The sequence below is a fragment of the Olea europaea genome, chromosome 1 (genome assembly GCF_002742605.1).
Source record: "Olea europaea var. sylvestris chromosome 1, O_europaea_v1, whole genome shotgun sequence".
In the NCBI taxonomy this organism is placed as follows: domain Eukaryota; kingdom Viridiplantae; phylum Streptophyta; class Magnoliopsida; order Lamiales; family Oleaceae; genus Olea; species Olea europaea.
In genome coordinates, this window is record NC_036237.1 from 20999314 (window position 1) to 21012066 (window position 12753).

The 12753-nt window shown below is 47.7% G+C and overlaps 1 protein-coding gene across 1 annotated transcript; it reads right to left on the minus strand.

Annotated features, from left to right (window-relative positions):
• Positions 1 to 9218: 9218 nt before the first annotated feature.
• On the minus strand, positions 9219 to 11345 carry LOC111405776. Its single transcript, XM_023034809.1, has 5 exons — positions 11204 to 11345; positions 10244 to 10555; positions 9957 to 10188; positions 9417 to 9861; positions 9219 to 9335 (listed from the first exon to the last, which is right to left on the minus strand). Exons 1-5 carry the CDS (start codon positions 11343 to 11345, stop codon positions 9219 to 9221), a joined length of 1248 nt encoding a protein of 415 aa, XP_022890577.1.
• Between the last annotated feature and the right edge of the window lie 1408 nt (positions 11346 to 12753).

Below are 12753 nucleotides of genomic sequence, written 5' to 3' on the forward strand. Positions count from 1 at the left end.
GTTAAGAGGCAACTTGGGAGAGAGAGGTAGAGGTGCGAGCTAAGTACTCACAACTCTTCTACGAATTTCAAGGTAAGTTTTGAAAATGAAATTTATCATTAGGAAGGTAGATTGTAATCCCGTGCCAATGGCCTAATTTTATTAATTTAAGTTTGGCCTGTTGTAAAAAAATAGAGACGATTAATATTTTAATATGATCAATTACATGAAAATCCATTACGTGAAATAATAGTCCATGAGCTTTTGTTTTATTTTTCTTTTTAGGCCTAAGCCCAAGTGGTTAAAATCTTATTTAACTTTAAATTTTAAGAAAAAAATAATGGATTAATAGCAGAAAACTCCCTTGAAACATTTCCACATGCGATATACCTTCTATCTATTGAAATTGTTGAAAATTTTCCTGTTTGAAACCTTTTGTGTGATAAATCCCCTGTCGTTAAGATCCGTCAGATTTGTTGTTCAAAATAGTAAAAATTAACATTAAATAAAAAGGAATAATTGCAATTTCAATACCCTTTTTTTGATTTTTTACAAATTAAATCCAATTTCTTATATACACCTACAATTCCAAATCTTTGAAATTTTATTTTTCACCCCATCCCAATATGTTGGAGGACAAATGTGCAATCTTCCCAATAATAAAATGGCAAAAGTATTCGTCAACTTGTCCACTTTTCCATTTTTCTTAAATTACTAATTTTTCTTCATATTCATTCACCTGCACGCTAGCACTACCCTTCTGCCCCTTGAGGGCTTTTTAAATCGCCCTACTGCACCCATTCCCAATTCAATCTCAATACATCTGATAATTATTAATCAAAATCATTTTTTTCGTAATTCTGATTCCCCTTTGAAATTAGATTCCTGGAGGCTACATTTTTCCACAACCTCTTTTAAATTTGCTGAATTATTATGTTCTTCTTCTTCTGCAAGATCATTTATAGGTAATGGCATCCAAGCCTCCAATTCAAAGAATGTAAAAGCCCAATCTTCCTCCAAAGAAGGATCGAGTTAAAGCTCAAATTTTTTGGAGCTTTGCCGAGACTATATCCTCTGTGGTCTCAAAGGCAGAGGAAGTAATGGATAAAATCAAAGGCAACAACAGCACCCCATGCAGCAACAGCTCCACCTCCTTCACTGCTAATCCACCACCTTTTGGCCACGGATCCCAACCACCACCAGCCTTGTCGCACTCCTCCCTACAACTTCCATCCCACTGTATCTATCAGGAAAATGAAAATATATATACTAAGAAATCTCTGATTTTTTAAAAATAATTTTAGCTGTTTTTGATGGTGAATTTGCTGGGATTTACTAGAGTAGTACCGGGTTGATGGGAATTTGCATATGAATGTTTCAGAAGAGGCCAAAAAGGACTATTTAAGAGATATTTAGCGATGAAAAATCTCGACTGGGTTGCCATAGCAACTGTTGTGTGTGGTCATACGTGGCCAATCCACCTGGGTCATTATGGCCCACTCAGGGCGAACCACATGGCACTCCAGTCGAGGTGGCATAGAATGCCAAGGTGGGCAATGGCCGAAGCCCTTCAAGCCAAAGTGGCATAGAATGCTGAGGCGCCTTTTTACCGAGGTCTATGAACTTACCTGAGGCCCACATGCCGAAGCCCGTGAGCTGAAGCCATGATGCTGAAGCTAGTTGAAGATAGCTGAGACCCTCAAGCGAAAGTATCGTGTGAAATGGCCGAAGCCCCGAAGCAGATGCAGGAGCCTCTGATCCACAAGGGAGTGTCTTCCATGTTCACTTCTCCCAAGAGATCGCCTGCATAAAGATCTTATTCGAATGATTGATGGAACGTTTGTCATAAGCATAAAGGTCAAGTCTTGTCACTAGTATGGAGGCCCTGCACAAAGCAATAAATGCACAGCAAGCTAGCAAGTCAAGCCCCATGCCTAGGATGGGATGTTTGAATTAAAGAGATGAGGCCACGTGCCACCTCATCCAATGGCTCCCATTTCACATATATCACTATAAATACTTCCCTTGTGTAACATCAAAAAGCTAATGCAAGAATCAATACAAAGAACTATACTTTACTCAACTCTCTCTCTCTCTCTCACTTACTGGCAATACACAAATCGAGTTTATACACATTTACATGCACATTTACGAACACCGGTTGGTAATTATTGTACAATCGGATCACGAACAACTCGTCGGATTCCGAACGTCATTGTCCCGCGTCGTTGGGCTACTCCCACGCCCTTTGAACCGCTCATTTTAGACCGTCTACGTGTCTTAACGTGTTGGACATACGCCCACGTGTGCGCGGTGGGACCGGCATCTGTTGGCAATACTTTTTGGGGTCAACAGATTGGCGCCATCTGTGGGAAATCATACCATAACCACGAGCAACCGTGTGGTAAAAGCTTACTGAAAGGACATTTGGGCAACCCCCCTAGGAAAAGGATGTGTTCTTGGAAAAGAACAGGAGAAAGCCCCATTACTTAGCAAAATCTGAAGCCTGACAAAAGAAAATGAGCTCCAATGAAGATACTCCCCCCAGGAGGGTAAGAGAGAACACGAACGTGCATCCTCAGCCCGCTGCCCCAGCAGCTCGGCAGAGAATCCACCACCACCAAAGAAGAGGTGGGATGCGTGCGACGGCACGATTATCGAGAGAAATGGCCGCCATGGCTGCTAACATGAGGGATATTGCTAGCCAAAATCTGGCTATGAGGGAGCTTATGACCCAAATGCAGGGCCAAGGAGGCTTCCCCATTCCTCCATATGCCCTCCAAGGGCACTACCAGCAAGAGGATGAAGTCCAAAGTCATAGAGCTGCTACGCCAGACTATGGCCAAGGTGGAAGCCCCTTTGAAAGGGAAGTGGAAGTTGATGTTGCCTCCAACTACGCTTCTGGCCGACCCTCCGAGGTCCAAATGAGCCATGATAATTTCTCACCTCCGTATGAGCAAGACCCAAGACAGAGGAGGATAGGAAGTGTTTTTGACAGAATCTGCCCCGCCGAACCGAGACAAAGGCAACAGCAAGCTCAACAACCTTGGACAAGGCCGCCTCCTCCACCTACATTGCCCTAGCAGGCGGAAAGAAGGCAAGAAAATGCCCCCCGAGTCGTTCCGCCAAGAAATAGGCGGCAGAGGAGAGATAAAGAGGCTAGGGATCTCCCCGGGACCTCTCACCAACAATCGGGGCATGAGACTGATGAGTACGACTCCGACGAACAGCAGAGGTCCTGCGACTTGGACGATGACGATGAGAACCTACCATTCTCAAGGGAACTAAGGAATGCCCGAGTCCTGAGCCACTATGCTATGCCAAAAATACCAAAGTATGACGGAAGAGGCGACCCGGAAAAGCATCTGAATGCTTACAAAACCCACATGAGCCTAAAGGGCGCGACCCCAGCCGTGAAGTGCAGGGCCTTCCATTTAACACTTAGTGGAGCGGCTGAAATTTGGTACAGAAGATTGCCACCTTGGAGCATTAGAAGCTAGCCCGAGTTCAAGACAACCTTCTTGAAGAGGTTCGCAGTGAGCAAAGAAGGAGAAGCCCCCATCCAACGTCTCCAGGACATGAGGCAAGCACATGGGGAGTCCCTAAAGAGCTTCTTATCACGCTTCACCGACGAGATGACGTATTGTGTACAAGTTAGCGATCGAGAGGCACTATCCACGCTAAGGGGAGGTCTGAACATGAATACCTTATTCTGGAGAGATGTGCAGAATCAAGACCCTACCACCTATGATGCCCTACTCGAAATGATGAGAAGGGAGATCATCAATGAAGAGTTGATTGAGCAAAGAAACAGGGCAAATAGAGGCCTCCCGCCCCCTCAGAGACAGCGCGGTAGAGGCCCGACCTCCCACCTGATGGGCTACCAGATGAACCAGGCAGGAAATGAAAACTCTGGTCAAGCACTTGCTACCACCACTTTGAATGCGGTCCCCACCTTGGCATATGAAGATGTCAATCCAATAACTGACCCCCATCAGATGGGGGTTCAGGAGACGCCCTGTAGGGGGAGAGACCGAGGTCGAGGCTTTGGACCTAGAAATAGGTCAAACCCGAACCCCCCAGGATACTGTATATACCAAAGGTCCTACGGGCATAACACAGCGGATTGTAGAGACTATGTGCAACGTTCCCGGCAGGAACCCATTAGAGACAGGCATGATTCGCCCCAGGTGAACAGGCCCCCGCCCAGGCGCGATAACCAGCGTGGGTGTGAGGAGGCCGCTTCCCGTCAAAGGGATGTGTCCCCACGACGAAGGGAGCATGGTGCGGAGAGGCCCAGGGAAGGGCGTAGGCACCAGAGAAATCGGCAAGCTAGAGATGAAGCCCCTATCCACGAGGTGGACACCATATTTGGAGACCCCTATGTTGGCGACGAAACATGAAATGTCAAAAGGAACTACGCCCGGGAGGCTAAACGCCCCCCTTTGACAAGCTACATTGTGGGTAGCAGCTCTGAAAAAACTAGGTTCCACCCATTGTATTTTCCCAGGAAGACGCAGAGGGAGTTCATTACCCCCACTGCGATGCACTTGTGGTGAGGGTTGTCATAGCCAGGAATGGGCTCAAACGAATTTTAGTTGACAACGGCAGCTCCGTCAACATTCTATTCGGATCCGCCTTTGATAAAATGATATTGGATCATCAGCTGACGCCCACCACCACTCCATTGTACGAGTTTACAGGAGATAGCATCACTCTGAGAGGAAAGATAACACTAGCAGTAGAGATGGGAGAATCCCCACGAACAACGACGAACTTCATGGAGTTCCTCATTGTTGACAGCAGGTCGGCGTACCATGGGGTGTTGGGCAGACCAGCCCTGAAGGAACTGGGAGTAGTCACCTCCATCCACCACCTGTGCATGAAATTTCCAACAAAAAATGGGGTGGCAACGGTAAGAGGCGACCAAAGAGGCTCAAGAGAATGCTACCTAAGCTCCATCAAGAAGGCAAAGCCCTGGGACATCCATGTAATCATAGCTGACGTGGTCATGGCTGACGTCCTAGGTGATGCTCCCACCGACCAAGAAGATGTTGATATGATCGATGCACCACCTAATTTAGAGGCGCTGGTCATTGATGAAATTGACCCCCGCATCATGGAACATGAGCCTCAGGCATCTCTAGTAGAGGAACTTGAGAGCTTTTCAGTAGACCCCCGAGACCCATCAAAGGTGCTGAAGGTAGGCAAATGCCTAGCCAATGTTTAGAAGGAAAAGATTAAGGATTTTTCGAGCAAGAATCTCGATGTCTTTGCCTGGAAGCATGAGGACATGGTAGGCATAGACCCCAAGGTTAGCTGTCACCACCTGAAAATTGATCCCAAGGTTGCCCCGTATAGACAAAAAAAGAGAGCCCTCAACCCTGAAAGGTATGAGGCCCTAAAGGAAGAAGTTCAGAAGCTCATCCAAAACGGCTTCATCCGAGAGGCAACCTACCCTAGATGGGTCTCCAACCCAGTTTTGGTAAGGAAAAACAACGGCAAGTGGAGGGTGTGCATTGACTTCACCAACCTCAACAGAGCTTGCCCAAAAGATAGTTTTCCACTCCCAAGGATTGACCAACTCGTGGATTCCACAGCTGGGCACGAGTTGTTGAGCTTCATAGACACGTACTCTGGCTACAACCAAATCCCCATGCACCCGACCGATGAAGAGCACACCTTTTTCATTACGAACCGAGGCCTCTATTGTTATAGAATGATGCCCTTCGGGTTGAAAAACGCCGGAGCAACCTACCAAAGACTCGTAAACAAGATGTTTGTGGACCTCATTGGCAAAACAATGGAGGTCTGCGTGGACGACATGCTAGTAAAAAGTATGGAGGCCAAAGACCACATAAAGCATCTCAACAATACTTTCCAGATCCTAAGAAGATATAGGATGAGGCTCAACCCCCACAAGTGCGCCTTTGGGGTAGCCTCATGCAAGTTTTTGGGGTACATGGTCAACCAATGGGGAATTGAGGCCAATCCCGAGAAGATTGAGGCTTTATGCAATATGAGGTCCCCCCAAAAGTCGAAGGAGGTGCAGAGTCTTACCGGGCGAGTGGCCGCACTTAGCCGCTTTGTGTCCAAAGCTACGAACAAATGCCTCTCCTTTTTCAAAGTATTGAAGGCTGGGAAGAAATTTTAGTGGACCGAGGAATGTGAAGAGGCTTTCCAATGCTTGAAAGGGCACTTGGGGCAAGCCCCCTTCCTTTCCAAACCAAAGCCCGGTAATATCCTACAACTATATCTGGCTGTCTCCAATGAGGCCATCAGCTCGGTTCTAATACGAGAAGAAGGATCCACCCAACTCCCCGTGTACTACACAAGTAAAGCGCTCCTATTGCCGAAAACCCGTTACCCCGATATGGAGAAGCTCGCTTTGGCTTTGATCACGGCCTCTAGGAAATTGAGACCCTACTTCCAAGCTCACACCGTTCATGTACTGACAAATTTTCCCCTGAGGCAAGTACTCCAAAAGCCTGACGCCTCAGGAAGGTTATTGAAATGGGTGGTAGAACTAAGTGAATTTGACCTTGTATTCAAGACTAGGGCGGCCATAAAAGGGCAAGCCTTAGCTGACTTTGTGGCTGAATTCGCCAACCTACCCGAGGTGGACGAAATCATGGAACCTATCGAACGTCCCACGTGGAATCTTTTCGTTGACGGGTCAGCTAGGGATGTTGGTTTTGGTGCTGGGGTTGTCCTCATCAGCCCCGAAGGTGACAAGCTCACCTCGACGGTGAGGTTCGGTTTCAAAGCTACCAATAACGCAGCAGAGTATGAGGCTCTCCTTGCGGGCCTCAGGCTGGCCATCGAAATGCAAGTAAAGAGGTTGCTCATCAGTAGTGACTCCCAGCTGGTTGTTAGCCAAGTGAATGGTAACTTCTCCGCCAAAGACAAAACGATGGCCTCCTACGTGAAAATGTTGTTGAATCTCATCCCATCCTTCGAAAAGTTTGAGTTGATCCAGATCCCTCGCATCGAAAATGCGCACGCTGATGCACTATCAAAGCTAGCTAGCAGCAAGGACTTGGAGCTACTCACAGTAGTACCTATTGAGCACCTCCTCCTGCCTTCGATCGAGGCCCCAACTGTAATGTGGGTCGCTGGGACTCCCACTTGGATGCAACCAATCGTAGCATACCTCAAAGACCAAGCACTGCCAACTGAAAAAAATGAGGCCTACAAACTAAGAAGGAGGTCGGCCCACTTCCTCTTCATTGATGACATTCTCTACAAGAGAAGCTTCTCCTCCCCACTCCTACGGTGCGTCGGAGAAGAAGAGGCTACCTACAGAGGGAAGTCCACGAGGGCGTATGCGGCAACAACTTTGGAGGGCTATCTCTGGCGCAGAAAATATTGAGGCAGGGGTACTATTGGCCCACACTAAAGCGAGACGCCCTCGAGTTTTTACGAAAATGCGATAAATGCCAGCGTTTCTCTCCGGTGCAGTGACAACCATCGCAGGAGCTGACCACCGTCTCTAGCCCCTGGCCTTTCTCAAAATGGGGTGTGGATCTCATACGTCCCCTACCTAAAAGTAGAGGAGGGGCAAGTTTTGCAATTGTGGCTATTGATTACTTCACGAAGTGGGTCGAAGCCGAACCATTGGCAAAAGTCACTGAAGCCAACACCTCCAAGTTCTTATGGAAAAATATTATTTGCTGGTTCGGGATTTCCCACTCAATCGTCTCAGACAATGGCAGACAGTTTGACAACAAGAAGGTTAGAGAATTATGCGAAGAGCTTGGCATAAAAAAGCACTTCTCCATACCTCACCACCCACAAGCAAACGACCAAGTCGAGGCCGTGAATAAGACGATTAAGCACTTCTTGAAAAGGAAGTTGGATGTATCAAAAGGGGTCTGGGTTGATGAGCTGTCCCAAGTCCTTTGGGCAATCTGAACCACCACCAGGACCCCAACAGGAGAAACACCCTTCCTCATGGCATTCGGAACTGAGGCTATGAGCCCCGTGGAGGTTGGACTTCCATCCCCAAGACGTCTGCACTTCAGCGAGATAACTAACGATGAGCTTCGGAGGCTCGACCTCGACTTCATCGAAGAAAGGAGAGATGAATCCCAATTGAAGCTCGGCACATATCAGAGAAAGATGGCGAGGTATTTCAACTCGAAAGTCAAGAAGAGGTCATTCCGAATCAACGACCTTGTACTTAGGAGAGTCTTCGTTTCCTCAAAAGAACCTGGTTCCGGTACCCTTGGCCCAAACTGGGAAGGTCCATACAAAATCAGAGAAGAAGTCCAACGTGGGACTTACTGGATTGAAGACATAAACGGCAAGGCACAACCCCGACCATGGAACATTGAACACCTCAGAGTCTACTACCAATAAATGTACTATCTTGCTGGACGACCTTTCCCAGTCCTTGTAACATTTCTATGGTTCAATAAAATTCGGTGATTAAATTGGCGTATTGAACTACCTCGTCACCTCGGAGGAGAGGCTCGTGTCCCACCTCTGGGCCACCTTACTTGAGCTCCGAGGCTCTAGCACATGCCTCCCTTTGACCAAAATAAACAAAATGCCAAGGAGAGAAGCCTCAACATGGCTGTGCCACCCACTGTGGCTGGGATGCTTCCTCACCTCGGAAGAGAAGCTTACACCCCACCTCTGGGCCGCCTCGATTGAACTCCGAGGCTATAGCACATGCCTTCCTTTGGCTAGACAAAATGCCAAGGGAAGAAGCCACCTCATATGCAATAAATTTGAGGTTCGTTGCTTAAAGTCCGAGGCTCAAACAGTTGTTTAAAGTTCATTTGCTTAAGTAAAGTTCATTTGCTTAAAGCTCGAGGCTCAAACAGTTATTTTACTTAAATCCAAGGTTCATTGCTTAAAGTCCGAGGCTCAAACAGTTGTTTAAAGTTTATTTGCTTAAGTAAAGTTCATTCGCTTAAAGCCCGAGGCTTAAACAGTTATTTTGCTTAAATCTGAGGTTCATTGCTTCAAGTACGAGGCTCAAACAGTTGTTTAAAGTTCATTTGCTTAAGTCCGAGGTTCAATCCAGTTGTTTAAAATAATTGAAGTTAAAGTACCAAGTTAGAGTTTAGTTGGTGCTGCTGCCAACCTTTATGTTCATTTGCTTAAACGAGGTGCGTACACTTGATAAAGAAACAACGATGAATGAAATAGGCATTATATTAATCTTCAAAAAGATTACAAAAGGGGGCCTCAAGCCATTACATTCAAAAAATACTGAAAAGAGAACTAATCTAAACTTCGGTAGATGGGGGAGGTGCTTCTGTACTTGGGCCTTCAGCAGCTTGAGCATCGACATTTACCTCCCCAGCCTCAGTTGCTTCATTACCATGCACGTCCTCAGCAGGGGTCTAAAGTACCTCATTCATGAATTCAGACCTAAGTTGAGTCAGGTCCAAATTGGGATACAGTTCCTTTGCCCGCTCCATCACCTCAGCATAGGCAAAGTTTCTCCAGTATGCGCTGAAGCTCTTATATTCGTCCGTGTTGTGGAAGTTGCCAACATACTCTTGCACCGCCTCTTCCCTCGCCAGCTGGGCCTCCTCTCTGGCATGGGACGCATCATCCACATACCATTTGAGTTGGGTTTCCAAGAATCGGTTGGACTCTTGGGCACCCACCAAAGAGAGATTGGCCTTCTCCAGGGCTTCAACAGTCACTTTCTGGTGCTCATTGGAGACCTCCACTTTCTTTGTTAGGGATGCCATCTCGCACTGTGACTCATGAACTTCCTTCTTCAAAGCCTCAATCTGGGCCAAGGCAGACTCAAGCTTGGCCATTTCTTCAAGTTTTTGGCCTCTGGCTTCCTCCGCCTCGACCCTAGACACCTTAACCTCCTCTGCAAGGGAGGCCGTCTTCTCCTCTGAAGATCTGGTCCTTGATTGAAAATCACTTAGGGCCTCATTGCATTCAAGAGCGAGGCCAAAAGTTCTGACGCTTTGGCTTACCAACGCCCTCGTCAGGTCGAATGCATCGCAGGAGGAGGTATGCAACTGCCATCTGTCGGTCCAGAGCCGGTAAAGTTCTCAGTGGCGCTTCGAACCTCCTCTGGAAGAGCTTCCACCAAGGTTGGGGCCAAGGTCTCCTCCCTTCCAGCTAGGAAACTTGGCGACTTCACCTTTTCCCGAGCAGGCTTTTGTTTAGCTACCTCCTCCTCGGCAGCCTTAGCAGCCCTCCTCCCTAGCCTCCTCAGCCTTAGCCTCCCTGACCATTTCTATCTTGATGGCTTTGGAGGTAGATGCGAGCAGCTTCGGCTCGCCTGTAGATTTGGCCTCATGGGACACTGATGTCCCAAATTTCCCGAACGAGATGGTAACGTGCACCAGCTTTCTCCTTTTCACCTCCTCTGGGACCTTCTCTTTCTCCCGAGGCTCTTTTGGCCTCTTCTGCCTTTGGGAAGCTCCCTCTTCGGGAGCCTTTGGAGTGCTGTCCTTGGAAAGGCGTTCCACCTTGCCTTGGACCTCCTTGGCCCCACTAGACCCCCGCTTCAAGGCCCTAGCCTTGGTGGTGGTGGTGGCCTTCAGAATTGTGGCCATATCTGGAGCTGGGTACTCCTTCCTCTTGAATTTATCTGCAAAAGAACGTCAGGTCAGCACATCAGTATCCAATCAAAAGGACAAGGAAATTTACAACTGTGGGAGCCTCGTACCTCTGGATGCCATCAATCCAAAATCCAGGAAATAGCGACTCCTGTCAATCAGGTGGTCAAAATGCCGGAGCTTCAGAGGCCTTTTGTAGATGTCCTCTATCACCTCGAACTCTTCCCTGCTGAGCTCGAACCTCGTACTACAATCTGCAATGGAAGCCCCAACAGTTAGAAGTTTTCTAAGTGTTCAATTCGGAGACTTACGAGCTTCGTAGTACTGGGTCGGCACTGTGCAAGAAAGGGCCTTGTCCCCCTCCACTGCCTGCCATTTTCCTCGCACCCAGAACCAGGACTCCTTCCACCCCTTAATGGAGGAAGGTAGTCCCACCACAAAGGGTGCGTGAGCCCCCCAAGGTGTAAGATAATACCACCCCCCGGACTCCTTCCCTATGATCCGGGGCTGGAAAAGAGTCATGAATACATGGAGAGGCATGTCGTCTCCAAGTGACACCTCTTTCCACAGGAAGTATGAGCCGACCAACTGGCTCCACCCATTTGGCAGAACTTGGGTCGGCGACAACATAAAATTCCTCAGCACCGCCCTAAAAAAGGGGTACAGAGGAAGACGCATACCTGCCTTAAACAGATATTCACTGACAGCCACGCATCCGGACCTCGGATAGCAGGCCCACTCATTCGGTTCGGGAACTAGTATCTCTACGGTGTGGGGGACACTGTATCTATCCCTGATCTCCCCTAACCTCTTCCACGTCATACTTGAGGGCACCCTAGACGCCCCCTACTCTTCGGTATAGTCTATTGGGTCTTCGGTCATGGCATAACTATCAGCCTCGGCATCTCCCCTCTGACTGACCCCATAATCTAACGACGCCACCGTCACCAGCTCCCTACCCGAGGTGGACTCCATCTCACAGAATTAACACAAAAAAATAAGGTTTTCCTGCAAATGATACTTAAGGGAAGAACACTACGAACGAAGATAAGCCAGAAAATCGAAAAAACAGGCTGCCCTGACGCTGGAAAATTCAGAAATTTGAGAGAGAATCAAATTGCAAAGTTCCAAAAGTTCTAAAAAATGGGATTTTCTCACCTTTTATAGAGCTCCAGGATGAACCCTAGCCGTCAGATCGAATCTCAGTCGATCTGAGCCCTTCATTGTAGATCAAATCCGAGGCATTGAATTCAAACAGTTTTTCAAACCCGTGCCTCAGATTTAAGCGTGCTTTCCACGTGCCCCACCCAACGCGTCTGCTTCTAGAAGTTCCAACTGTCATCATAATTGTATTTTTAATTTGATGGCAGCAGGCGCCTTGGAAGTCGTAACGGTTCAGCCACTTTTTCTCGAAAACAAGCACAAAACATCAAATCATTGGCACAGCTGTCAAGGCACAATTATTACCATTCAGCCTCGGCTTTTCTTCAACATTCAGCCATCAAACCTCGCAGGTTCGGTTTCCCAATCACCTCGGCTTTCTCTTCAACATTCAGCCATCAAGCCTCGCAAGTTCGGTTTTCCAATCACCTCAGCTTTCTCTTCAACATTCAATCACAACATAGCCAACAAATCAAGTTCGATTTTACAACCATCTCAGTGTCGTCATCAACATCAACACAGCCTCGGTCTCTTCATCGTTCACCCACGGCAACACATTTCTAATTCCAACTCTGATATAAATATCTACACTTGGACTTGGGAGACTATTGTTGTGTGTGGTCATACGTGGCCAATCCACCTAGGTCAATATGGCCCACTCAGGGCGAACCACATGGCACTCCAGCCGAGGTGGCATAGAATGCCGAGTTGGGCAATGGCCGAAGCCCTTCAAGCCAAAGTGGCATAGAATGCCGAGGCGCCTTTTTACCGAGGCCTATGAACGTACCTGAGGTCCACATGCCGAAACCCGTGAGCCGAAGCCATGATGCTGAAACTAGCTGAAGATAGCTGAGACCCTCAAGTGGAAGTATCATGTGAAATGGCCGAAGCCCCGAAGCAGATGCAGGAGCCTCCGATCCACAAGGGAGTGTCTTTCATGTTCACTTCTCCCAAGAGATCGTCTGCATAAAGATCTTATTCGAATGATTGATGGAACGTTTGTCATAAGCATAAAGGTCAAGTCTTGTCACTAGTATGGAGGCCCTGCACAAAGCAATAAATGCACAGC